This window comes from Salvelinus namaycush, chromosome 25, assembly GCF_016432855.1.
Source record: "Salvelinus namaycush isolate Seneca chromosome 25, SaNama_1.0, whole genome shotgun sequence".
Classification (NCBI taxonomy): Eukaryota; Metazoa; Chordata; class Actinopteri; order Salmoniformes; family Salmonidae; genus Salvelinus; species Salvelinus namaycush.
Window position 1 is genome coordinate 11,953,582 of NC_052331.1, and position 26,870 is coordinate 11,980,451.

The window sequence follows — 26,870 nt, forward strand, 5'->3', positions numbered from 1 at the left end:
CACACAGCCAAGACAACGCAGGAGTGGCTTCAGGACAAGTCTCAATGTCATTGCATGGCCCAACCAGAGCCCGGACTTGAACCCGATCGAACATCTCTGGAGACCTGAAAATAGCTGTGCACCGACGTTCCTCATCCAACCTGACAGAGCTTGAGAGGATCTGCAGAGGAGAATGGGAGAAACTCCCCAAATACAGGTGTGCCAAGCTTGTAGCGTCATACTCAAGAAGACTTGAGGCTGAAATCGCTGCCAAAGGTGCTTCAACAAAGTACTGCGTAAAGCGTCTGAATACTTATGTAAATGTGATCCGTTTTTTATTTTTTATAAATTTGCCAACATTTCTAAAAAAAAAACTGTTTTTGCTTTGTCATTATGGGGTATTGATGAGGATCCGTTTTATAATAAGGCTGTAACGTAACAAAATGTGGAAAAAGTAAAGGAGTCTGAATACTTTCCGAATGCGCTGTAAATGCTTATGTACATGTAACCTGGTAAATCCCGACCTACGGTTTGCAATGCTCCCACGTAGGGAAATAGAGCATGGGAGAAGAGCCCTGTGGCTTCAGACTATTCAGTGTGGGAGTTTGGGAAATTGTGGGGACCCAGTGTCTAAGTAGGCTACACATAGTTATTTGTTTAGAAAACATTTAATCACAGGTCTGTGTGTAACTCCAATCACTACTTGTAGCTTTATAGTCAGTTTGTTTGTGTTGTTGGTCTTGGCTAGTTTAATGTTCTGGTTGGTAGCTAGCTAGCACTCACGTGGCTAACGTTACCGCCTTCATGAAAAGGGGCATAAGGGAAGCCCTACAATATTACGATTTTCTAAGTAGTGAGAACGCTTGAGAGCAGGCAATGTTGAAAAGTCATCCTTAGACATGTTTTATTTTTCTTAACTGTCACTTTGTAATTGACAAAAACAAGCAGACAAGAAAATTGTGTTTGAAAAAAGGTCAAGTTTTTGCTGTGAGCCAAGGTTATTTTCCCTACAGTCGGGCAGGTCAACAACATTCTATTTAATACTGACTGGGACACTAACAATGGTGACCTTCGAACTGGAACCAGTTGTCATACAAGACAGATGGCACAATCATATTGTGACCATGACAAATTGATCACCTGCCATATCAACCACTTTGTCAAGTCTTGACAGATATTGTGATTATGACGCTAATTCAAGTTCAGTTTCAATATCACAGCTGTAGCATTGGCAACATCATGCCCTACTTCCGATACCTTTCCACCCACTCTAGTAAAGCACTAGAAACGTGCCGAAAATACACTCTAATATAGAGCACAGGAGATTACACATTGAATGACAAGAGTGGGCCCATTCACATAATGTCCAAAGCAAGCACTCAACAGGTAGAAAACAAGAAGAGTACTTAAATGTACTGAATAATGTACAGTATAAAATCCTATTAAATCTGAAAGTATTTTGCAATCGAAAAGGTTGTGTCGATAAATTGTCATGCGGATAGTGGGATTGGTGGCTAGTAAACAGAAAAAGGAAATGGATTAGAACATCTATTGAAAGCCATTTAGATCATCTTCCCTTATGGGGTTTGAGTCAACTCAAATTGATCAGAATGAGTTTGTTTCACAACCCTCACCCAGTCAAGAGTCTCCGAAAATGGCCTCTATCCATGTCTGCAATATTCAGAAAGTGCACTTCTAGTGAGGAGACTGGAAAAAGTTTTTCAAAAAGCACAGAGTCACTGGGATAACAGTCCTGTCAAAATCAGCCACGCGACAGGTTTGCTTCGTTCTTCATGACAATCATAAGGCAACCAAAACATGCCAAGCAAGGATTACAAAAAAAATGATTTGTTATAAACAACTTTCGCCAACTTTCAGCTACCAATCTTTTGAAGGTGTAAATAGTGTTAAAGAAAGTAGAAGTATGTTGAAGTAAGAATACGGGTAACTTTGGCTGCTTTCAAGTCTCGATCTGAAAATGTACATATGAATGTGGCCTGCAGTAGCGTGTAGAGGATCTCCAACACTATGGTCCATGATGGATCTCCAGGCTGCAGGGAGACCAGCTGGTCGTGGGACTCGGTGAGGTGGGGTGGTCCAGTAGGGTGGGTCTCCTGGTCCTGGATCAGGAGGGCTGGGTGCTCCTCCTGATGGGTCACTAATGCTAGGAGGTCTGGACGAGGCGTCTGTAGTGTGGCATGACCTCGTTCTCAGGCAGGTGCAGGTTGAACTCCAGGGCCACCAACACAGGGAACTCAAAGGCTATCAGCTCCCTCCTGTTCACACGAAACCTCTCCTCCAGTTTCTACACATCAGAGAAAAAGGGAGATGAGAAATGTACAAACTAACCCACTTTATTACTTCCTATATCCTGTAATACACACAGTGTACAAAGCATTCAGAACACCTTCCTAATATTGAGTTGCCCCCTCCCCATTCTTGACACACAAGGGAAACTGTTGAGCGTGAAAAACCCAGCAAAGTTGCAGTTCTTGACACAAACCGGTGCGCCTGGCACCTACCACCATACCCTGTTCAAAGGCACTTAAATCTTTTGTCTTACCCATTCACCCTCTGAATGGCACACATACACAATCCATGTCTCAATTGTCTCAAGGCTTAAAAATCCTTCTTTAACCTGTCTCATCCCATCATCTACACTGATTGAAGTGGATTTAACAAGTGACATCAGTAAGAGATCATACAGTGCCATGAAAAGTATGTCCCATTTCTAATTTTCTATACTTTTGCATATGTTTGATACTGAATGTTATCAGATCTTCAACCAAAACCTAATACTAGATAAAGGGAACCTGAGTGAACAAATAACACAACAATTGCATACTTATTTAATTTATTTCATAAATAAAGTTATGCAACACCCACTGCCCCTGTCTGAAAAGGAATTTCCCCCTTACACTCAATAACTGGTTGTGCCAACTTTAGCTGCAATGACTCCAACCAAACGCTTCCTGTAGTTGTTGATCAGTCTCCCACATTGTTGTGGAGGAATTTTGGCATACAGAACTGCTGTAACTCAGCGACATTTGTGGCATTTCAAGCATTACCTGCTCGTTTCAATTCCTGCCACAACATCTCAATTGGGATTCTACAGGAGAATGTCAGGCCATCAGTCTGTGAGCTGAAACTGATGCACAGCTCTGTCATGCAGCAAGACAATGATCCAAAACACACAATCAAGTCTACATGAAAATGGCTAAAAAGCAACACATTTGAAGTTTTGGAATGGCCTAGTCAAAGTCCAGATCTGATCCCAATTGAGATGTTGTGGCAGGACTTGAAACGAGCAGTTCATGCTTGAAACCTACAAATGTCGCTGAGTTAAAGCAGTTCTGTACGTAAGAATCGGCCAAAATTCCTCGAAAGCAATGTGAGAGACCGATTCAAAAATATACAAAAAAGAGAAAAGCAGAAAGGGGGCGAATACTTTTTCACGGCACTGTAGCTTTCACCTGGCCAGTCTGTCATGGAAATAGCAGGTGTTCATAATGTTTTGTAAACTCAGTGTATAGGGACTACAAAAAATATTTTGTCTATGATCCCTATGCTAGCCACTTTGCCATCTGTCATGTGGTGCTTCTCTGTCACGCAGATTCTACACAGACTACATAACAGCCGATATCTTTATAACGTCTGAAAAAGTGTTTAACTTCAAAGGAACCACATCTAAGGAATTCATATGATATAACAAATCGTATATTCCGTGCAGAATCGCTGTTTGTCGGCGTGACAGGAAAGCGCCCATGGTTTCCACCAGGCTGCTCAGAGCCGAAGCCTAACGCACTAAGAAATGCGGATGACACTTACGTCTATGAGCTGCTTGACCTCGTGCTTCTTGAGGTCTCCGCCGATCTTGGCGGCGAGCAGGACGCAGGCGCCGGCGCAGAGTTTGCGGTTCTGCTTGTTGAGTTTCCCCTGGAGGACCAGCTTCTCGAAGTAGACGAAGGCCATGGCTACGGTGGCTTCCTCATAGCCACACTCCTCCTGGGCCAGCTTACGGATCTCTCTCTTCAGACTGGTGAAGGGATGGGGAGGAAGGTAGAGAGGGAGGGGGTGGAAGGTGGTGAAGGCAGGGCGATAAAAGACAAATGCAAATGAGGTCAATGCTAAAGAAAAAAAAGTACCAGTGTCCCCAATGTCTGTCAGGAACTATTGTTGATACAATTAACCACAAGGGGTTAAAATAAGGCTGACACAAAATGATATTTTCAACATCATACTAAAACGTATGTTTCGCATAGACGTCCCTACCTCCTGACTTTGCTGAGGGTCAGCCGTATGTGGGGGAACTTCTCCTTGAATGTCTCGTTCATGTCCTTCTTGAGGTCAGAAGGCTTGACATACTCTATGACTGTAGTCTGAAAAAGGGATGAAAGTATTGGTGTCAGAAAGACACGCTCTGACGTTAAGCTCTACCGTCGGTGAAATTGTGCAAGTGTAACGTCATTGTATATGTGGAAGAGGACACAGAGAAGCATCAATCTCACTATGGAAGGTGATGTGACCTTCAGATTCAGGGTTAGGTTTCATTGAGGTGGTGGTTGAGTATCAGAGACGGTGCACGAGATATTGGAGTCAGGCAGAGGAGGCTGGTGGGAGGAGCTATTGGAATGGAATTAATAGAACGAAGTTAAAAGTGGTTTCCATAGGTTTGATACCGTTCCAGCCATTACAATGAGCCCTTCCCCCTATAGCTGCCCCCACCAGCCTCCTCTGGAGACAGGTAACATTGGGTGGCACACCGTACACGTTCCACGATAAGATAGAATAATACTCCAGAACGTTTACGACGCTCTGTACGTTCGGTTGATGTACTTTAGCGGAGCCATTTAACTTTATTTCAGGTCAGAGGTTCCTATCTGTTATTTAGGAAGATAGAAGGAGCACTGCAGTTGACCTGCTGAATCTAGGTATGTGATAGGAGAGCAATAATCAAAACAGCATACTGCCCAAGTTGGCTCATGGCAAGTCATTTGCTTTGTTCAAACTTGCATTCCTCCCTATCTGAATCCGAAATATACCAAACTATTTGTACCAACCAAAATATTTCTAAGTATACTTTGACTGCTGCAGCAAATCTGTGGCTACTGTGGGCCCTGGCAAACCTAGAGGGAGCATTTCTAAAACGAAAGGACTGTAAATTTAGAGATATATCCTTTACCGCAAAGGAAACTAAATGTACTAAAATGATTTCTATCCCGCTCTACAGTTAGTAGCAGACTTGAAAGATCAGTTCAAGAAAGATAAAAGGCTTAGATTAGCACAGTGACTGATCGTGCAGTGAAACGTTCAGCATCTACTGGTCACATTCCTCGAGTGTAAACACAATAGCTATTGTTGTTTCGCAACGGGAGGAAGATAAGAGAAAAAAAAAAAAAAAAAAACTGTCTAGCCTTAACTGAATACTTCACGTCTGGTCTGTCTATTCTACCAGCCCAGATAACACCAACGGAGCCAAATGAGAAATGAACTGGGAGTCTGTTGTTGTTGCTTTGATTTGAACACAAAACGAGCATTCCCTTGCCAAGTTCTGGACATGAGAAAGTGATTGAGTAACAGTGAGGTATGTACACAGGAAAAGGAGGGGCGCGGATAAACAACATTAGAGGTGAGTCTGAAATGGCACCCTATTCCCGACTTAGTGCACTACTTTTGACCAACTCCCTATGGGCCCTGGTCAAAAGTAGTGCACTATACAGGGAAAAGGGTGCCATTTCTAACACACCCTAGCTGTTATGAAGTGGCTGTTTAAAGCGCTACTGTATAGAGAGACAGGGAGTGTATTCACACACATCACAGACAAGTAGGAGTGTGAGCTGAACCAGGGATTGGGCCAATGACCTTTCTGATTAGAATAGTCAGACAGCGTCTTTGGACTTACAGTGAGTTCAGTTGATGCAGTATGAGGTAGAGCCATGCGCAAACGTGTGGCGAGCTGGCATTTGCCCGAGGACTTTTCAAAAAAAAATATATACACTGCTCAAAAAAATAAAGGGAACACTTAAACAACACAATGTAACTCCAAGTCAATCACACTTCTGTGAAATCAAACTGTCCACTTAGGAAGCAACACTGATTGACAATAAATTTCACATGCTGTTGTGCAAATGGAATAGACAAAAGGTGGAAATTATAGGCAATTAGCAAGACACCCCCAAAAAAGGAGTGATTCTGCAGGTGGTGACCACAGACCACTTCTCAGTTCCTATGCTTCCTGGCTGATGTTTTGGTCACTTTTGAATGCTGGCGGTGCTCTCACTCTAGTGGTAGCATGAGACGGAGTCTACAACCCACACAAGTGGCTCAGGTAGTGCAGCTCATCCAGGATGGCACATCAATGCGAGCTGTGGCAAGAAGGTTTGCTGTGTCTGTCAGCGTAGTGTCCAGAGCATGGAGGCGCTACCAGGAGACAGGCCAGTACATCAGGAGACGTGGAGGAGGCCGTAGGAGGGCAACAACCCAGCAGCAGGACCGCTACCTCCGCCTTTGTGCAAGGAGGTGCACTGCCAGAGCCCTGCAAAATGACCTCCAGCAGGCCACAAATGTGCATGTGTCTGCTCAAACGGTCAGAAACAGACTCCATGAGGGTGGTATGAGGGCTAATTAAGAACTAATCAACATTTATAAATAATAGATTTGGTAGTTTGACCTCCCAGCATTATAATTGGAAGAGGAAGTGAAAACTCTAACATAGTCTATTAGCTAGAAAGGTCACTCTAAACACATTTTCACTAAGAGCATCTGTTTCGCTGGTTAAATAAGGTACCCACGGTTGAAAACCTCTGCGGTAGGCTACTAACAGCAGCTGTATACAGCCTACTATGCGCCCTGTCCCTCTGGGCAGGGTAAACAAAGCGGTAACGTTATGTATTTATAGCTCATCTGTTTGTGATAGGAGAAAATGTGAATGTGATCAAACTTGGGCTGGCTAGGCTACCTAGAACTTTTTAATCCAAAAGTATTAACTGGAAATAATCAAAATGAACACAATAGTGATGACATGGAACGAGTTAATTTTGAAATAGGCCTACAATAAAAAGTAGGCATACACGATGCAAACCTGCATGAAGCAAAGTCAGCCCTGTGAGTTCTATTGTAATTGTTGTCTCTGTGTCGAGGAAACCCCCACGAGTCTTGTTTTAAAATATAATTAATATGAACAAGAACAAGGTTGCTGCAGTTTGACAGGGTTTTCACCCCCCCAGGGACAGAAGTTTTGTCAGCAGTTTTTTTTTTAAAACCATGTGGCCTGATTTAAAAAAAAACTCTGGGGCCATCATAGCCCACATGAAACCTTTTTGCAACTGACGAATCACTGTCATACGGTCCAGAGTTTTATTTGGTTAGGTTACCAGATCAGGAAATACTCTGGGGCCCAGGGAAAAAATGTGAACCTTTTGTTGTCACCTCTGGTCTGTAATAATACACAGGAGCTGGTTAGTTGTTTCTCTTAGGTTGTGTCTCTGACAACTATTTATTTTGAAAAATGTTGATAATCTGAAAAACAAGATAGGCCCCAAATCTTTCAAATACTTTAGGATGTGCTTGATTGAACTTGTCTGGCACAATGGAGTACAAACCCGGTCCGTGTGGCACTAAAGGCCGGCTCAATCAAACTCTCAAAGTATTTTAAAACAAATGCTGTTTGAACCCAGGTCTGGTAAGCAGAGTGGTGTCTCACCATGTATGAGGGGAAGATTAGGACTCTCTTGTGCTTCCCACACGGCCACTGGGGATCGTCCAACAGATTAGGGTCGTACTCCCGGATCAAATCCCCCAGATCGTTCCCTGTAGGGGACAAAATGACAGTCACACAATGAGCCAAGGAAAAACAAACACTGGGGACAAGAAAGAAAAATATACAGTGTTTTTCCACTTCTTCTAATACATAGTCAAATCAAATGTTATTTGTCACATGCCCCGAATACAACAGGTGTAGATATTACAGTGAAATGCTTACTGACAAGCCCTTAACCAACAATGCAGTTAAGAAAATAAATAAAAAGTAACAATAAAATAACTAGGCTATATACAGGGGGTACCGGTACCGAGTCAATGTGTGGGGGTACAGGTTAGTCGAGGTAATTTGTACATGTAGGTAGGGGTGAAGTGACTATGCATAGAAGCCCTCAATGTTGAACATGTAATTGACTCAACTAAAACGTCACACTGCGGATGGTTATGCCTCGGAAAAAGTGATATGCATCATACCCACTCTGACAGGTCTACTCATATTCAGGGCCTCTCTCTAGCATGGAGGTTCCACACACGGACCTGTACGAACACTACAACTACTCCAGAGGTTCCACACACTGACCTGTACGAACACTACAACTACTCCAGAGGTTCCACACACTGACCTGTAGGAACACTACAACTACTCCAGAGGTTCCACACACTGACCTGTAGGAACACTACAACTACTCCAGAGGTTCCACACACTCATATGACTGACCCGTGTCGATGCTGCTCTGGTTGCTGTTGGCCCGGCCCAGGCTGAGACTGCGGTGGCTGACGTTACGAGACTGAGTGAAGGACGACACGGAGTCTATGGTGTTCCTGCGACCGCTGTCCAGGGCGTTGGTGGGGTACAGGAACTGGGTGTACGACACAGTCTGCGGAGAAAGAGGGAGACATACACACATTTTCAAGAGCATGTTATTGTTAATTAAGGCTCTCACACAGGGTTTGTCTCCAGTCCTGTCTCACCTTTCCGTCGGCACCCAGCTCCACTCCCTCCAGCCCGATCACCATCTCCTTGGCACTGACCCCGCCCGAGGGGTGCCGCTGCCGCCCGCTTTCCAGTTTCACATCCCTGCCAGGGCACAGCACCTTTAGACATTCCCTTCCCATAAAAGCCCACACCCCCTGGCAAACAGTCTGCTGTCTAGACTCCACCTCAGCATCTCTAACTCTGTCCATCTAGTTCCTTTTTTAAAAATTTTTTTTTACACACAGTTAAATGTGCTTGTTATTGATTTGTAGAGCACTGCACTAACCCAATCAGATTCTCTGATTACCTGTTTGTGATCTCTGACTGGGTGGGTGATCTTTGTTAGAATTTGGAATCCTAAGAAGTATACAGCGAGGTTTGAAATGAGTGTGTGGATTCATAGAGACATACTGGAGCATTCTGCCAAGTAGGGTTGAAGGAATGCAGGCGGTTGCAGCTCAGACGTTGCATCACAAGTACTCTACATTTCATATCAGTGTGTTAGATTTCTAAGTAAAAAGCGGGTCACATGCTTGACTAAAGAAGGAAATGTAGTACTGCGCTGAGCTGAAACTGTGTCAGTGGTACACAGTCGTTGGAAATGACCCGTCAGGTTACAGCCTTGAGCAGATGTTCTAGAAAAAAAAAACTTTCAGGGTCCAGTGTTGCTGTAAAACTATCTACCAACTAAAGGTTTCGCATTGACTCATACTAAATGAAAATGCATTATTATTAAACGTTCATCACTTCATAGACTTTCACCACTGATTTGACAAAAGGGTATGTGGTGGTTACAGTTTCCTGTCAGAAAGGCCAGTAGCAATAGCAGGAAAAGGCCACTGGCCATCACATGACCATTGTTATTAGGATTAGTTGGCATACTGTCTGAGGTGGAGCTGTGATGAAAATAGCATTATCTGGCACATGGGAAAATCTTGTTGACAGATGCATCATACACACACACACACAAAGATCCCAAGGCAGAAAACTTTAAGGAAGGGAGATAAGAAGGGAGGAAACTGAGCAAGCCAGGAAAGCCAGGGGTTGCAGTCTGTCAAAGGATGAAACAGAGAACACAGTAGTGGAAGGAAACAAAGAGTATCTTGTCAAGTGGCTGAGGGATCAATTCATAAGAAACAAGGGGCAAAAAAAATAAACAGATCGGCCTTTTTACAGACATAAAACCACAATATCTAAACAAGCAGAATCAAACCTAAATGTATTCAAATGTTTTTTCATGAACAATTATCAAGGTTACAAAAGAGACCTCCAGTTCAGGAATGAGCAATGAAAACTATGTTCTTTTTAATATTAACAACAGGAGACGGCTCTAAAGAAAGGAATGTGGAATTGGACCAAATAGAGAAGAGAAGCCAAATGCATTCTAAGTTCCCAGAATTCTACGGTGCCATAAATAGTTATTATGAACACTGTCGTAAATCAATAAAAACTGTAATTGGGGCAAGAAAGGGAGAAAATGCAGGAAAAAGTCATAACAGACAGAAGCTTGGACTTGTTCACAGTCTAGTTCTACAGTGCATTCAGACCGCTTGACTTTTTCCACATTTTGTTACATTACAGCCTTATTCTAAAATGGATTAAATAAATAAAAATCCTCAATCTACACACACAATACCCCTAAATGACAAAGTGAAAACAGGTTTTCAGAAATGTCTGCACATTTATTAAAAATAAAAAAACAGAAATACCTTATTTACATAAGTATTCAGACCCTTTGCTATGAGACTTGAAATTGAGCTCAGGTGCATCCTGTTTCCATTGATCATCCTTGAGATGTTTCTACAACTTGATTGGAGTCCACCTGTGGTAAATTCAATTGATTGGACATGATTTGGAAAGGCAAACGTCGGTCTATACAAGGTCCCACAGTTGACAGTGCATGTCATAGCAAAATCCAAGCCTGAGGTCGAAGGAATTGTCCGTAGAGCTCCGAGACAGGATTGTGTCGAGCCACAGATCTGAGGAAAGGTACCAAAACATTTCTGCAGCATTGAAGGTCCCCAAGAACACAGTGGCCTCCATCATTCTTAAATGGAAGCAGTTTAAACCACCAAGACTCTTGGTTACTCTGACAGACCTCCAGAGTTCCTCTGTAGAGATGGGAGAACCTTCCAGAAGGACAACCATCTCTGCAGTACTTCAACAATCAGGCCTTTATGGTAGAGTGGCCAGATGGAAGTCACTCTTCAGTAAAAGGCACATAACAGCCCACTTGGAGATTGCCAAACGTCACATTTCACCTGGCACCATCGCTACGGTGAAGCATGGTGGTGGAAGTATCATGCTGTGGGGGTGTTTTTCAGCGGCAGGGACTGGGAGACTAGTCAGGATCGAGGGAAAGATGAACGGAGCTACAGTTGAAGTCGGAAGATTACATACACCTTAGCCAAATATATTTAAACTCAGTTTCACAACTCCTGACATTTAATCCTAGTAAAAATTCCCTGTCTTAGGTCAGTTAGGATCACCACTTTATTTTAAGAATGTGAAATGCCAGAATAATAGTAGAGAGAATGATTTATTTCAGATTATATTTCTTTCATCACATTCCCAGTGGGTCAGAAGTTTACATACACTCAATTAGTATTTGGTAGCATTGCCTTTAAATTGTTTAACTTGGGTCAAATGTTTCAGGTAACCTTCCACAAGCTACCCACAATAAGTTGGGGGAATTTTGGCCCATTCCTCCTGACAGAGCTGGTGTAACTGAGTCAGGTTTGTAGGCCTCCTTGCTCACACACACTTTTTCAGTCAGGGCTTTGTGAAGTGCCACTCCAATACCTTGACTTTGTTGTCCTTAAGCCATTTTGCCACAACTTTGGAAGTATGCTTGGGGTCATTGTCCATTTGGAAGACCCATTTGCAACCAAGCTTTAACTTCCTGACAGATGTCTTGAAATATTGCTTCAATATATACACATAATTTTCCTACCTCATGATGCCATCTATTTTGTGAAGTGCACCAGTCCCTCCTGCAGCAAAGCACCCCCACAACATGATGCTGCCATCCCCGTGCTTCACGGTTGGGATGGTGTTCTTCGGCTTGCAAGCCTCCCCCTTTTTCCTCCAAACATAACGATGGTCATCATGGACAAACAGTTCTATTTTTGTTTCATCAGACCAGAGGACATTTCTCTAAAAAGTATATTCTTTGTCTCCATGTGCAGTTGCAAACCGTAGTCTGGCTTTATGGCGGTTTTGGAGCAGTGGCTCCTTCCTTGCTGAGCGGCCTTTCAGATTATGTCGATATAGGACTCGTTTTACTGTGGATATAGATACTTTTGTACCCGTTTCCTCCAGCATCTTCACAAGGTCCTTTGCTGTTGTTCTGGGATTGATTTGCATTTTTCGCACCAAAGTATGTTCATCTCCAGGAGACAGAACGCTTCTCCTTCCTGAGCGGTATGACGGCTGCTTGGTCACATGGTGTGTATACTTGCGTACCATTGTTTGTACAGATGAACGTGGTACCTTCAGGCGTTTGCAAATTGCTCCCAAGAATGAACCAGACTTGTGGAGGTCAACAATATTTCTTCTGAGGTCTTGGCTGATTTCTTTTGATTTCCCCATGATGTCAAGCAAAGAGGCACTCAGTTTGAAGGTAGGCCTTGAAATATATCCACAGGTACACCTCTAATTGACTCAAATGATGTCAATTAGCCTATCAGAAGCTTCTAAAGCCATGACAATTTTCTGGAATTTTCCAAGCCTGTTTAAAGGCACAGTCAACTTAGTGTATATATACACTGACTCATTGGAATTGTGATACAGTGAATTATAAGTGAAATAATCTGTCTGTAAACAATTGTTGTAAAATTACTTATGTCATGCACAAAGTAGATGTCCTAACCGACTTGCCAAAACTATAGTTTGTTAACAAGAAATGTGTGGAGTGGTTGAAAAACGAGTTAATGACTCCAACCCAAAAGTATGCATGTATCTTCTGACTTCAACTGTAAGTACAGAGAAATCTTTGAAAACCTGTTCCAGAGTGCTCAGTACCTCAGACTGGGGCGAAGGTTCACCTTCCAACAGAACAACGACCCTAAGCACACAGCCAAGACAATGCAGGAGTGGCTTCAGGACAAGTCTCTGAATGTCGTTAAGTGGCCCAGCCAGAGCCTGGACTTGAGCCTGATCTCTGGAGAGACCTGAAAATAGCTGTGCAGACACACTCCCCATCCAACCTGACAGAGCTTGAGAGGATTTGCAGAGAAGAATGGGAGAAACTCCCCAAATAGAGGTGTGCCAAGCTTGTAGTGTCATACCCAAGAAGACTTGAGGCTGTAATCGCTGCCAAAGGTGCTTCAACAAAGTACTGAGTAAAGGGTCTGAATACTTAGTGGACTCCAAAATTACTGGCACCCCTGATGGGCAATGCACATACAATACTTATAAAAATCTAAACAATATAATTGTAGAGAAACTCAAAATACCAACATGTGAGAAATAGTGTACTTTATTAATGTTTCAATGGAACCCACCAAAATCATTTATTGATTTAATGAAAATTCAATGCCCTCCAATTTAAGGTTTCACAATTAATGGCACCCTTAAAGATTATTGTAAATAACATCGACCAAAATTAAACCAGGAATTAAATTAAGGAACTATATTGAGCCATTACATCACTTTCTGTTTCACTAGGGTATAAAAATGAGGTAAAAGGCATGCAATATCTCTTTGCCATCCAACACCATGAAGAAAACAAAATAACTGGCAGCTCAAAAGAGACAGATGGTTATACTTTCATAAATCTGGTAATGGCTACAAGAAGATCAACAAATGATTGAATATACCACTGAGCACTGTCTGGGCAATAATTTAAAAATTCAAACGATATGGAACAGTTGAAAACCTCACGGGTAGAAGATGCAAATGCATTTTGCCCCCCAGGAGAGGGAGGAGGATGGTGAGAGAAGCAACAAAATCCCCACGAATCACTGTGAAAGAATTGCAGGCCTTGGTGGCGTCTTGGGGTCACCAGGTTTAAAAAAAGCACCATCAGATGCCACCTCCACAACCACAGGCTCTTTGGAAGGGTTGCCAGAAGAAAGACCTTAATGACCCCAAGACACAGACGCAATCGCTTGAAGTTTGCCAAACGTCATTTAAATTATGACTGGAAGAAGGTGCTCTGGTCAGATGAGCCCAACATTGAACGTTTGGTCAGATACAGCATCAGCATGTTTGACATCGAAACAGAGATGCATACTAGGAGAGGCACCTCATACCCACGGTGAAATATGGTGGTGGGTCAGTGATGTTTTGGGGCGGTTTTAATTCCCAGAGGTCCAGGGGCACTGGTTAAGATTGATGGCATACGGAATTCCACGAAGTATCAGGCAATTTCCAACAAGACAATGACCCAAAACATACCTCAAGATCCACACAGAAATGGTTCTGTGAAAACAAAATCAATGTTCTGCCATGGCCATCTCAGTCGCCGGACCTCAATCCAATCGATTGGAAGAGGGCAGTTGATAAGCGCAAACCCAAGAATGTGAAAGGATCTGGAAAGGATCTGCATAGAGGAATGGTCCAAAATCCCTCCAAATGTGTTCCATAACCTTGTCAAACACTACAGGAAAAGACTCCATGCTGTTATCCTTGCCAGAGGTGGTTGTACTAAGTACTAAATGAGGAGGGCCAATAATTATGAAGCCTTGATTTTGGGGAAATGTATTTTGTATTAAATAATTGTATGATTCTAGTTGGTTCCATTGAAACATTAATAAAGTACATTATTTCTCAAATTTGGCATTTTGAGTTTCTCTATAATTATATTGTTTTAAGTATTGTTTGTGCATTGCCAGTCAGGGGTGCCAGTAATTTTGGAGCCCACTGTATGTAAAAGTGATATTTCAGTTTTCAATTTGTAATAAACTTTCTCAAAACGTGTTTTTGCTTTGTTTGTCATTATGGGGTAGTGTGTGTGTGTGTGTAGATTGACAAGAGGAAAAACAATTTAATACATTTTAGAATAAGTCTGTAATGTAACAAAATGTGAAAAAGTCAAGTGGTCTGAATACTTTCCGAATGCACTGTACGTCTCATGGACATAATGTCAGTGATCATAATTGTACATGGCACTGAGTATTTACATTTTAGGACAGGCATGGGATTTTAGCTTGGGCAGTTCTTTACATAGTCAAAGTGTATTTTGATGTAGCGACACTCCCAGGACGTTACATAACCGTCAACGGTCAATTACAGGTGTAGGATGTTAATTTGATCACCCTGTTGCAGTAGAACGTTCCTGCAATGCAGGAAATCTAAAACTTGCGGTGGATTTGAGGTTTTAAAAAAGTATTCTGAAAGTTTGTAATTTCCACTGAAATTTCAGACTGGATTTTCCCTTACACTTTTTTTATTTTTATCAACCTCAACAAAAATGTCCATTCATTATAATCCACATAATTTACATTTACTTTTGCCGCTGTCAAAAACCTCTGTGGCAGCATTAGGCAGTCAGGGCTCAGCTATTGGATATAACTAGGGGCTCTTTAAAACCCCTTGATGTATGGGTATTCTTAGGAAGACTACGCCACATAAACGAAGCGGTTATGCTCTTCACTAAGCCCCTGGAATGGCTCCTTCTTTCTCTCTGTCCATTGTATTCTCTGTGTTGATCAGTTCCTTTTCTCTTACGCTTCCTCCAAAACAAGCTCTTTCTTGAGGGGCACTAAGACCTAGGTCGCAACAACACTGCCACTTTCCCCATAGACAGGCAGGCAGGCTAGGTGGGAGGATACCAGGCCGGAGAGTGTTCAGGACTACTATGGGTTCCCATAACATGTAGGAGTCTGAACCTTGTGTTGCAATAAGAAAGATGACTACTGATAAGCCAGGCTTTCTCTTCCAAGGGCCAGAAAATAACACCTCTAACCACACAGGGAGGATAAACAACATATCATATCAGGTGTAAACAGACAGAAGCTTGGACTTGAAAAACTCCAAAATGCTCTGTTATGGATGGTTCATTTGGGTCCACTCCGAAAATGTTGTAATGTGTGTTATGCAGTTGCAGCAAAGCGCATGCAAAGTTCAGAGTGAGTGCTGAGAGAAAAGCATGCTACGGAATCTTTGACGGCAGCAATGACTTGAGGAAAGGTGCAGTCTACATGATAACAGCAAAGCCAGAAACGGTTGCAACGGGCAAAACATTTTATTAGAATGAAACTAACTGAACTTCATGACTTCTTCCAAAGAGATCTAGAGACACAGCCAACAACAACCTATAGGCCAGAGGACTGGTAGGAGGAGCTATATGAATACGGGCTCATTGTAATGGCTGGAATGGCATAAATGGAACGGTATCAAACATATAGAAACCACGTTTGACTCCGTTCCATTATATTCCATTCCAGCCATTACAATGAGCGCATCCTCATATAGCTCCTCACACCAGCCTCCTCCGCTATAGAACTATATGAAAACATAGGGAAATGGATACAAGCCTTAAAAGGGAAAATCCACCCAAAAACTATTTGTTGGTATTTTTTTCATTACTCTACTGTTGATACATTCCCAAAATGTATTGCATGTCAGCAGTCAAGGTTTAAGATATTAGACTTCATGATGATGCAAAATACATCATTTGAGTGGATTTTCCCTTGAAAATGGGTGCGATTAATTACTTGTTCATCTCTCTTAAAGGTTTTTTGTTGTAAAAAAAAAAAGTATCTACCAAAACGTCCAGGAAATTGTTCAATCTAACAATGTTCAACCCTCCCAATGTAATAAAGTACCAGTTATAGGAGATTATATCCGCAGAAACAAAAGGGATTAGAATCGTTCCACGAAAAGAGTGCCTTTTATTTTAAGTAGGAATTGTGCACCAAATTAGAATTAGAAGCCTGTTATATTAAATGTGCCGTTTAAAATAAGCCCCATGGAAAATTCAATAAATCTGATCATTTTATATGAAAAAAGTGATGTGTTGTTTTAACAAGGTTGGTAACAACATGCGAAAATCGGTGTGGAAATCTGTTGCAGCGCAAAATTGACTACAATACCCATAATGCAATGATCTCTCTCTGGGCTGGCTGGCTAGCTAGCTAGCAAACATAGCTACACACAATAATTCCAAAGTCAAGATCAGCAAGTTAAGTGGCTGTAAAAATCACCTGAACAATTTAGGAATCCATCTCACCGAGTTCAACTTGCAGTTGGTCTCCGCCAAGGTGAGTGCAGAGTACATTGCTTTGGCAACAACGGCCCTTTCCCCCACAGACACACAGTGTTTAGCTAGTCTAGTGGTTAAGAGCGTTGCGCCAGTAACCGGAAGGTGGCGGTTCGAATCCCGAGCAGGTGATCCCGAGCCGTTCCGCCCTTGAGCAAGGCAGTTAATCCCCATACACAACTGCTCTCAGGGTGCCGATGACATGGACGTCGGTTACGCCAGCCCCCCGCTCCTCTTTGATTCAGAGAGTTTGGGTTAAATGTGGAAGACACATTTCAGTTGTGCAACTGACTAGGTTTTCCCTTTCCATTGCGAGATTTGAAGGAGAAACTGAGTTTCAAAAAAATTGCACATGGCTTATATTAAGCACATCTAAGCCAAATACATACTTTGTCATGAAGATATACAGTAAACGGATTGATGTGTTTTTGTTGTCGTTTTTTTTTACCCCTTTTTCTCCCCAATTTCATGGTATCCAATTGGTAGTTACAGTCATGTCCCATCGCTGCTACTCCCGTACGGACTCGGGAGAGGCGAAGGTCGAGAGCCGCGCGTCCTCCGAAACACAACCCAGCCGAGCCGCACTGCTTCTTGACACAATGCTCGCTTAACCCGGAAGCCAGCCGCACGAAACACCATACACCTAGCGACCATGTCAGCGTGCACTGCGCCCAGCCCGGGAGTCGCTAGAGTGAGATGGGACAAGAACATCCCTGCTGGCCAAACCCTCCCCTAACCCTCCTTCGGACAACGCTGGGCCAATTGTGAGCTGCCCGATGGGTCTCCCGGTCGCGGACGACTACAACAGAGCCTGGACTCGAACCAGGATCTCTAGTGGCACAGCTAGCACTTGGACCACTGCGCCACTCAGGAGGCCGGATGGATGTGTTCTAGACAAGTAAGCCCATACAATCTATTGGCTGATTTGGCGATCTGGAGTGCAGGTAATTGTTTTAAAAGCGTTACGTGATCTTAAGTGTGTTATCCCCTATATTCAGTGGCGAGAACCATGTAGCTTCTCAAAAGGCACCGAATTGGTGGAATGAACCATGAGAGAATGGAGGGAAAGCAGGGAACGAAGGAACAAAGTTAGAAGGATGGCATGCTGTAGGATACATACCCTGCTTGGCTACAATCTCGATAGGGCAGGACAGAAAATACACTATAAAGGGATCTTCTGCCACTGATTAGGACTATCCTATAAAAACAAAAATAATAAATATGCTAATTAGAAATTAACTCTGAAAAAGACACTCAGATCTACAGGTTAAGATGAAGAAAAAAAGTGTGCAGTAAAACAATCAAGATTTAGAAAACTAAATGAAATCATGTATTTATTTATTTTTTATATGTGTTGTGTGAGAGTTGTGTAGTCAGTGGTTTGGGGACAAAATTATGAATTTTTTGTATATTGATCTTTTAAAAATGAGGCTACTAGCCATGTCTAAAGAGACTAAAAAAGACAAAACTTGTTCATCTTACAATATCTGAATATCAGCTACACATGAGGTAAAAACATTGAACGATAGAACAGTAAAGTTGAATCACTCCTGAAAGAAGTGGTTTGTAGAACTACTGCTTAATAAACTTTGTCACTGATTTATACCTTCGGAGTTCACATCCCAATAAGAGGCCTTAATATCAATGTCACAGGCAGATTAATATCAATGTCACAGGCAGAATGTGACTTGTGGCAATGTATTACTACTGTATATGGCACACTGATAAGCTAGATACGAGTAAATAAAAACAACAGAATATATGTACTTCTATTTTCTTCCTGGGACAGAAGAAAGACCCGTACAAATACCTGTCAAGACTGATATTTCAAAAACAATGAATCAAAAAGAAATGGGTTCGGTCCACCCAAGTGTAAAAGAAGCTTGAGGCTTGTAGCTCAAAAATTCCAGAATAAAAAGCTACTTGAGTGATCAGTATAATACGAAATTAAGTGCCATGGAAATAGTTTAACTGTCCATTTCTTTTTACATTCCAGAAAACAGCCATAAAAAGGTGATAGTATTCATTACTGAGAGAAGCTGAACAATAGCTACATATAACTGTGTGCATGTATAAAAATAAACCAGTGTGCTAAAATGTCTTCAGTGCTCTGGAATTTCTAAGTCAACATGCACGTACCATTGTTTATAAATGTGAGAGAGTGACATGTTGCATGACTCATTTGTGATTCAATGGTGTGATCCTTAATGTAGAGCTTTAACAAAATATTCAGAACAAAGATCTAAACTCCATTTGAGAATATTTCAGTGAAAACTAACCGGACTCCCAATGAACTGCCGAGCAGTCTGACACATGAATCAATCAATTAGATCAGTTATTAACCAATAGTACATTAATTGATAAAGTACTTCTACGCTACGCTAACCTTTCATTAATAACCTACATTTCTTGTCCAAGATGTAGGTTAAAGTTGGGTAACCTGATAGACATTCAAACTGCTGAGTGTTCATTGGGGGGCATCCTGCCATTTTCCATTGAAACTTTGTATGGAATTAGGGCTGGGGTTGTTTTCATTCATACCTTCCATTGCGCATATCATGGTGCCTCATGTTCTTGATGAAGTGAACCTTCTTGAAGCTCTTTGGTCGGGGTGAACCTGAGAGGGTTCTGCATCTAAAAACACACCAAATAAATAAGACTGATCAAAACAAAATGTGATTAAGTGGGATCCATTTGAGCCGTAAAGACCACATATATTTTTACAACTCTAAACAGAGAGACGGAGCCAGACCAATACATTACCGCCGCAGCATGACGTTCCCACCATCTCTACCCCACAGAACATAAAAGTACTCCACAAATCAAACTGAAGTGAAATTACAGTCCCTCCAATGTCATTATCTACCTAAATACTTCCCCGGCTAAAGTTGTTATTGACTTGTCAAGTACAGCTCTAAAATGAGAGGAAAATATGAGCAAGCCAAACTTATGTTTCGGGGTGGCGTGCCGTGTTGTCTGTGACAGTTGTTGCTATACAGTACCTGCGTAGAGGGGCGTTCTCCTCAATGTCTTCCAGTGTCTCCAAGGAGGAACGCTGAGAGATGAGCCTCCGTCTGTGGAGAAAAGGATAGAAGAAGAAGAGAGGGCAGAGGGAGAAGGAGAGAGAAATAAAGAAGCAGTTGTTAGGAAAGATGCTGGTATGGAATTTACAAGCAACTTGCGGTGCTGCTAACCAGCTCTTACCTGGCCATGGAGGAGGAAAAGCTGGACACAATAAGCATTAGGCCTATTTCTAATATTTTATTCTGCACTGCAAGATTTTTAGCGAAATATGATTGCTAAATTTGGTCATTAATTTGATAATGATTATGCATATGAATGTCCTGGGCTTACCATGACAACGTGGTGATGTACTAAAAAAAAAAAAAGACCATTATATGAGTATTGGACAACCTTGCAGAAATCGACAACACGGTCCTGTTCTGAACGCAAATATTCAAATCATTGAAGATCTAAAAGCAACAGTGATCAGCAACGACAATCATTTTCATAGTTCTTTAACGGTCTGGAGAATGAATGAGTAGCCTAAACTAACTAGACCTCATGTGCCTCCAAGTCAGATTTGAGGCATAGCTAAAACCTCCACAGCTGTGTGCTGTGCTGCCTCTTACAAAGCAGAGCTGTAATCACTGACATCAACACTGCCTGGCTGCCGTCGTCAATGACCACTGTTGTGTTCGAAATTCTGACCGGCAGCCTCTGTGTGAGATCATGTAGAATGGTTAGAACAATCTAGAGTCAGGCACTGGTTTGGTTGGTAACTGAGAGGATAAAGACAAGGGCTGATTCTGAAAGCATTTTCTCATGTAGAACTGTTTCCTCACAGACAGGCCTTTCTTTCACACTTGGGTTGCATAACTCAACAGGCAGAGCCACATCTATTAGGCTATTGCTGTATTTATTTTTATTTAACTAGGCAAGTCAGTTAAGAACAAATTCTTATTTACAATGACGGCCTAGGAACAGTGGGTTAAATGCCTTGTTCAGGGGCAGAACTGCAGATTTTTACCTTGTCAGCTAGGGGATTCGATCTAGCAACCTTTCAGTTACTGGCCCTCTAAACACTAGGCTGGCTACCTGCCGCCCCTATATAAATCAGCTGCCAGTCTTAGAAGTAGGCAGCCAGGCCTACTGAACATGTGAGATAAAGCCTATACAAGCTCGAGAAATGTAATCTGGACTTTTCTATAGTAAGTCATAACCTTACTTATAAAGGACAAAACAAGAATTACAATCCATCTCATGAACAACGGACTTAAATTCACGGTGGAAGAAAATAGGGCCAGGCGTTTTTACCAGTATTTCCAGCATTGTCCACTAGTCCAGGAAATCCTAGGAAATGTTCTGATTATGGATATACTGATAAGATACTTGTCTCTCCGTCCCTAACAATGGGAGTCGTTGTACACAAAGCGGCATGGCAGGCTGTCTAGCTCCAGCCTATCCTTTCTTTGGAATGGTGGATACATGTAATTATATGAATACTTTTTGGAATATTCGATGAGGGTTGTTGACGTCGACTGCCTGTATTCAATGGAGAGATGCTATGCTACTAGCCTCATGCCATGAATATGCATAGCCATCTCGAGACAACTCCGATATAAAGTGTTTTTCTCAAAGTTGCGGGGGCGTCACATTCTACTTATTTCGGTACTCGTAAGAACCTAAGCATTATGAAATGTATATAACTTATATCCTTACTGGTGGGCAAAAAAAACGCCCCCTACTGGAGTGAGACAGATTTCCCGCCGAGTTAGGCCTCTCTTCAGCTGTCCCAGACAGGTTTTTGAGATCGGAGACAAAACACCCATGTCGTTGCCTACACGGGGCATGCGGCTGTCACCGACGCTTGTTTAATGTGAGTGGGTCAGAGACGCAATCATCAATGCCGGGCGTACACTACACGACTTTCAAAATCCTAACATCGTGTAACGGTTAAGGTGTTGGCTTGTAATCACTGGACCTGGGTTTGAGTCCAGCTTAAGCAAAGTGAGGCGTAGAATTACTGATGTACAAAAAGTATTCCCGCCCAAATAATTGGCTTTTGCTTTCAATATACTTTGTAACCATCATTTACTCAAGTGTTTCCTATATTTTGGCAGTTACCTGTATGTCTCTCCACCTTCTCCCTGGAGAATATATTAACACGAACAGCTAGGCAATAGCAGTCAGCTGAACAAATACAGGCCTCTCACTGTTACAAACATAGCAGTGACCATGACCTGGTTCCAGGTACAAATGATTAGGTTCACTCAATTACAGATGGCCTACTACACCATCTCTGTTTTTGAGTAGAGGACAAAAAAAAGTCTTATAACTCGGAGGCACCTTTCCTTTTTTAATGTTTTTGGACAGAATACAAGTTTTCCTTCGACGAATAGGTTTTTCTTTCGCAGTTCGTACGGTACACATCTGAGCTCTCTGAAAATCCAGCTGCCATGAAAACTAGTTTCCACAGTTCAGCGGGACACTAGGACTTTGATCCAGCCACTGTAGATGAGCAACGGCAGGCCAGCCAGGACATGGTTTTTGGCAAAGGACAGTTTCCACACCAGTGTAAACTGTGGACACAATAACACACAGACCAGACCACTCATTCACTTCAGACAAAACTCTGACGTGACCAGCTATTGGATGTTAAACTGAGGGTAAGGATGGATGTTGGATCAATAGAATCCAATGGTCTGATGTTAACAAGGACTGGTCAGACTCAGAAGCTTCAACGCAGAGCACAGGCTACTTATGATTCTTGCCTCCTTCAACGTTGAAAGAACAACAATGGCATCTGTTAGTAGAGCTGCCAATGAAAGACCCTATTTGTCTGTGTCTTTGTTGCCTCAAGTGGTTGTTTTCAAGCCCTGTTCAAATGAACAATGAATAATTTCAAGCAAGGTCAATGATCAATCTTTACAATAAACGTAAAAACAAAATCCATATGTAACCTGTCTGCTATGCTTGCCGTTTTTAGGTTACGGAGCAGGAGTGCTCTAGAATAAAAAAATTGTTTCACATGCACGCCCATTGCCAGCCTGCCATGGACATTGCCTTCCCGTTCCACTGACGGGTGACGGGGTGGAATTAAAATAGGTTGCTTCACCAATTCGGTGCCTTTTGAAAAGTGTAACTTGGTCAAAATAACATTTGATTTCACCTAATTATAACATTCTGTCAAAAAGAGCACATGTTCATCTTCATAAGAAACACCAAAGATAAAGGAGGACCAAGGCACTCATATAATTAATTAAAATGCCTTTATTTGTATGGCATGTTCAATGGAACCAAGATGTTAAAAACTCACTCGCTTCGGCGTTATGGACTTAGTCAGGGAGTATGAACACATTCTCCCCATGAAGAGGTTAAATAAAAACATTTCTATAGTAAGTGCCTATTAAAGGCCCAGTGCAGTCCCCACAAATATTGTACTGTGTTTTATATATATATTTCCACACTGAGGTTGGAATAATACTGTGAAATTGTAAAAATAATGATAATGCCCTTTTAGTGTAAGAGCTGTTTGAAAAGAATGCCTGAAATTTTAGCCTGCTTAGGTGGGATGGAATTTTGGCCTGCCTGGTGACATCACCTCTTTCCCAATAACAGCAAATGATCCGTTTTCCCCTCCCCAGTCCCAGGCAGTCCTATCAAAACTCTTTGCTGAGAAGCTATTTGTTTCTTTTTGACCATTTGAATTGAAAACAATCACAGTAAGGTCATTTATTGTTACCCAGAAATGATTTGGCTACTGAGATAAAAACGTTTGCATTAGACATTTAAGTGCAAAATAAAGTAACAGGGTTGACCATAACAGGGTTGATGATTTCATCTTAAATCAGCCATAAATCCCCTTGTGACAGGAGGAATGGAAGCTTGTTGTGTGCAACCGGGAGGCGCAATTTAATTCTTCACAAAAATGCTTAATAAAAACTAATTCTAACCTGTCTATCTATGGGTAACAGGGTTGATGTGTTATGCTTGACCAACTCAGTTTTACACCACAAAACACCAGAAAAAATGGCCAGACATCTTCACCATATTAAAACGAGAGTTCAGTTCACGTAATAGGGTTGACCTTAAAAACGAGGGCGGACGTAAATGAATCACATGAAATAAATCATCTTCAGAAATGACTGTCAAACCAACAAAATAACTATGGCTTTATAACGATGGAGAGAAATGTTGGGGTTAAGTAGCTAGTAATGCATAAGTAACAGACCTTCTCAAAGACAATAAGCTAGCTAGCTAACTTTAAGCCTTACTGTAACCTAACGCTACAACATTACAGTATTGGACATTTTGAAGACTTCTGTTTGCAAGTCCATAACTATGGATGTTATTGTTACACTTTCTGATCTAGACTCTTTTGTTGGATCTTATTTTCTTTCAACCAGGGGAGTGTGCAAAAGGGTGCCAATAAACCCAACTGTATATTGTTCAAGACACAGAACCGTGTGGTTAGTTGCCCCCGCACCTCCCTGATTCAGAGGGGTTGGGTTAAATGCGGAAGACACATTTCAGTTGAATGCATTCAGTTGTACAACTGACTAGGTATCCCCCTTTCCCAGTGGCTTGACAAAGTAAAAACAACACTGAATCCATTTAGTCCTACATCCCTTAAAATAGCATGTCGTTTAGGGTGAGAAACAGTGCAACTAGCATTGTGGAACTTGAACTTGTATTCAGAGATCCATTTTGGAACTAAGGAGTAATCCATACTGACTAGCTTGTCTCAAGACTCATTACCAGTAATGTTTTGATTATGGTGGCGTTTTTAACCATATCCTACAGCTGCTTGGAGCTTTTGCTTACAGTTCAAGTCTCAAGGGTTTCAGAGGAAAACTAGCCTAAGTATGCTGCTTACATAAACATGTGATTATGCCAGCTATGACATCACCGAACAATCAACCTCCTAACCTAAAGGATATGACTCAATCACACAAAACTGCAAAGGACCAGACCATTGTAATGGCTTATACCGCATGTGGTTTCTCTGCTATGGCTTCCCTTGGCTTCATAGTCTCCCCATAGTAGGCTTCTGAACACAACGAGAACTTCTGAAAAATGGTTTAAAACATGGGGAGACTTTGCAATGCACAATTTAATTAACTGCATTAAAAACTGTCAATCAACAACCATTTCTATGAAATAGATTTTGTGCCAACAATGCTCACTACGCTAAATATACATTTACATTTAAACCGGTTCAAACTGATCAACAGCTCAGGCGGACACACCTTTAGCAGCAAGACGGAGTTGGTGTCTTAAACGATGCCTTTTCCATTCTAGCCTAATTTATGAGTCTAGGTTGAGCAGTAGAATACTGCAGCCTATGTAGACCCAGCCATCATCTGCATGCATTCAAACCAGGGCACACCGGACAAGAGGATGGTTTTAAGCAGCCCTGAGCTCTGGTCTAGTATCTTTTGGCACTTGATCTGAGGGTTGGGGGCTGGGGATTGCTGGCTGGGAGCAGAAGCAGGACTGGAGGCCAAAAGAGAGAGAGGGGGAAGGGGGAAAGAGAGAGATAACGAGAGAGAGACAAAAAACATCAAGTAAAAAACACATGTTGACTCCAATGCTTCCCACACTTGTACCAAGTTGGCTGGATGTCCTTTGAGTGGTAGACCATTCTTGATGCACACTGGAAACTGTTGAGTGTGGAAAAACCCAGCAACGTTGCAGTTCTAGAAAAACTGGTGCACCTGGCACATACTACCATAACCCGTTCAAAGGCACTTAAATATTTTGTCTTGCCCATTCAACCTCAATGGCACACAAACACAATCCATGTCTCAAGTCTTAAAAATCCTGATTTAACTTGTGTCCTTCCCTTCATCTACAATGATTGAAGTGGATATAACAAGTGACATCAATAAGGGATCATAGCTTTCACTTGGTCAGTCTATGTCATGGAAAGAGCAGGTGTTCTTAATGTTTTGTACACACACACACTCTCTACCGTTCAAAAGTTTGGGGTTACTTAGAAATGTCCTTGTTTTTGAAAAAAAAAGCATTTTTTGTCCATTAAAATAACATCAATTGATCAGAAATACAGTGTATACATTGTTAATGTTGTAAATGACTATTGTAGCTGGAAACGGCTGATTTTTAATGGAATATCTACATAGGCATACAGAGGCCCATTATCAGCAACCGTCACTCCTGTGTTCCAATGGCACGTTGTGTTAGCTAATCCAAGTTTATCCTTTTAAAAGGCTAATTGATCATTAGAAAACCCTTTTGCAATTATGTTAGCACAGCTGAAAACTGTTGTCCTGATTAAAGAAGCAATAAAACTGTCCTTCTTTAGACTAGTTGAGTAGCTTCAGAAAATCATCAGTCTATTCTTGTTCTGAGAAATGAAGGCTATTCCATGCGAGAAATTGCCAAGAAACTGAAGATCTCGTACAACGCTGTGTACTACTCCCTTCACAGAACAGCGCAAACTGACTCTAACCAGAATAGAAAGAGGAGTGGGAGGCCCCGGTGCACAACTGAGCAAGAGGACAAGTACATTAGAGTGTCTAGTTTGAGAAACAGACGCCTCACAAGTCCTCAACTGGCAGCTTCATTAAATAGTACCCACAAAAAAAAAACACCAGTCTCAACGTCAACAGTGAAAAGGCGACTCCAGGATGCTGGCCTTCTCGGCAGAGTTCCTCTGTCCAGTGTCTGTGTTCTTTTGCCCATCTTAATCTTTTCTTTTTATTGGCCAGTCTGAGATATGGCTTTTTCTTTGCAACTCTGCCATTGGAAAGAACTAACCAAAAAACAAAGCAAACTGGAATGCCATTTGGCCTTAAACAGAGTAACTGACCACTCTGACTGACCTAAAATTAAGGAAAGCTTTGACTAAGTACAGACTCAGTGAGCATAGCCTTACTATTGAGAGAGGCTGCCGTAGGCAGACCTGGCTCTCGAAAGAAGGCAGGC

General features: G+C 42.0%; 1 protein-coding gene across 2 annotated transcripts in view; it reads right to left on the reverse strand.

The window, feature by feature from the left end:
* Positions 1–380: 380 nt before the first annotated feature.
* Positions 381–26,870, reverse strand: part of LOC120020719 (CDK5 and ABL1 enzyme substrate 1-like) — a 30,692-nt gene continuing 4,202 nt past the window's right edge. The window contains exons 2-10 of one of the 2 annotated variants that reach the window (XM_038964446.1): positions 19,922–19,993; positions 19,461–19,553; positions 18,040–18,117; positions 8,710–8,815; positions 8,456–8,615; positions 7,682–7,788; positions 4,252–4,358; positions 3,808–4,015; positions 381–2,284 (exon numbers count right to left, since the gene is read on the reverse strand). In XM_038964446.1, coding sequence (XP_038820374.1) covers positions 2,144–2,284; positions 3,808–4,015; positions 4,252–4,358; positions 7,682–7,788; positions 8,456–8,615; positions 8,710–8,815; positions 18,040–18,117; positions 19,461–19,553; positions 19,922–19,993 — 1,072 coding nt within the window. In that variant the 3' untranslated portion in view covers positions 381–2,143. The remainder of the gene's footprint in view (positions 2,285–3,807; positions 4,016–4,251; positions 4,359–7,681; positions 7,789–8,455; positions 8,616–8,709; positions 8,816–18,039; positions 18,118–19,460; positions 19,554–19,921; positions 19,994–26,870) is intronic. The other variant, XM_038964447.1, reaches the window with a different exon arrangement.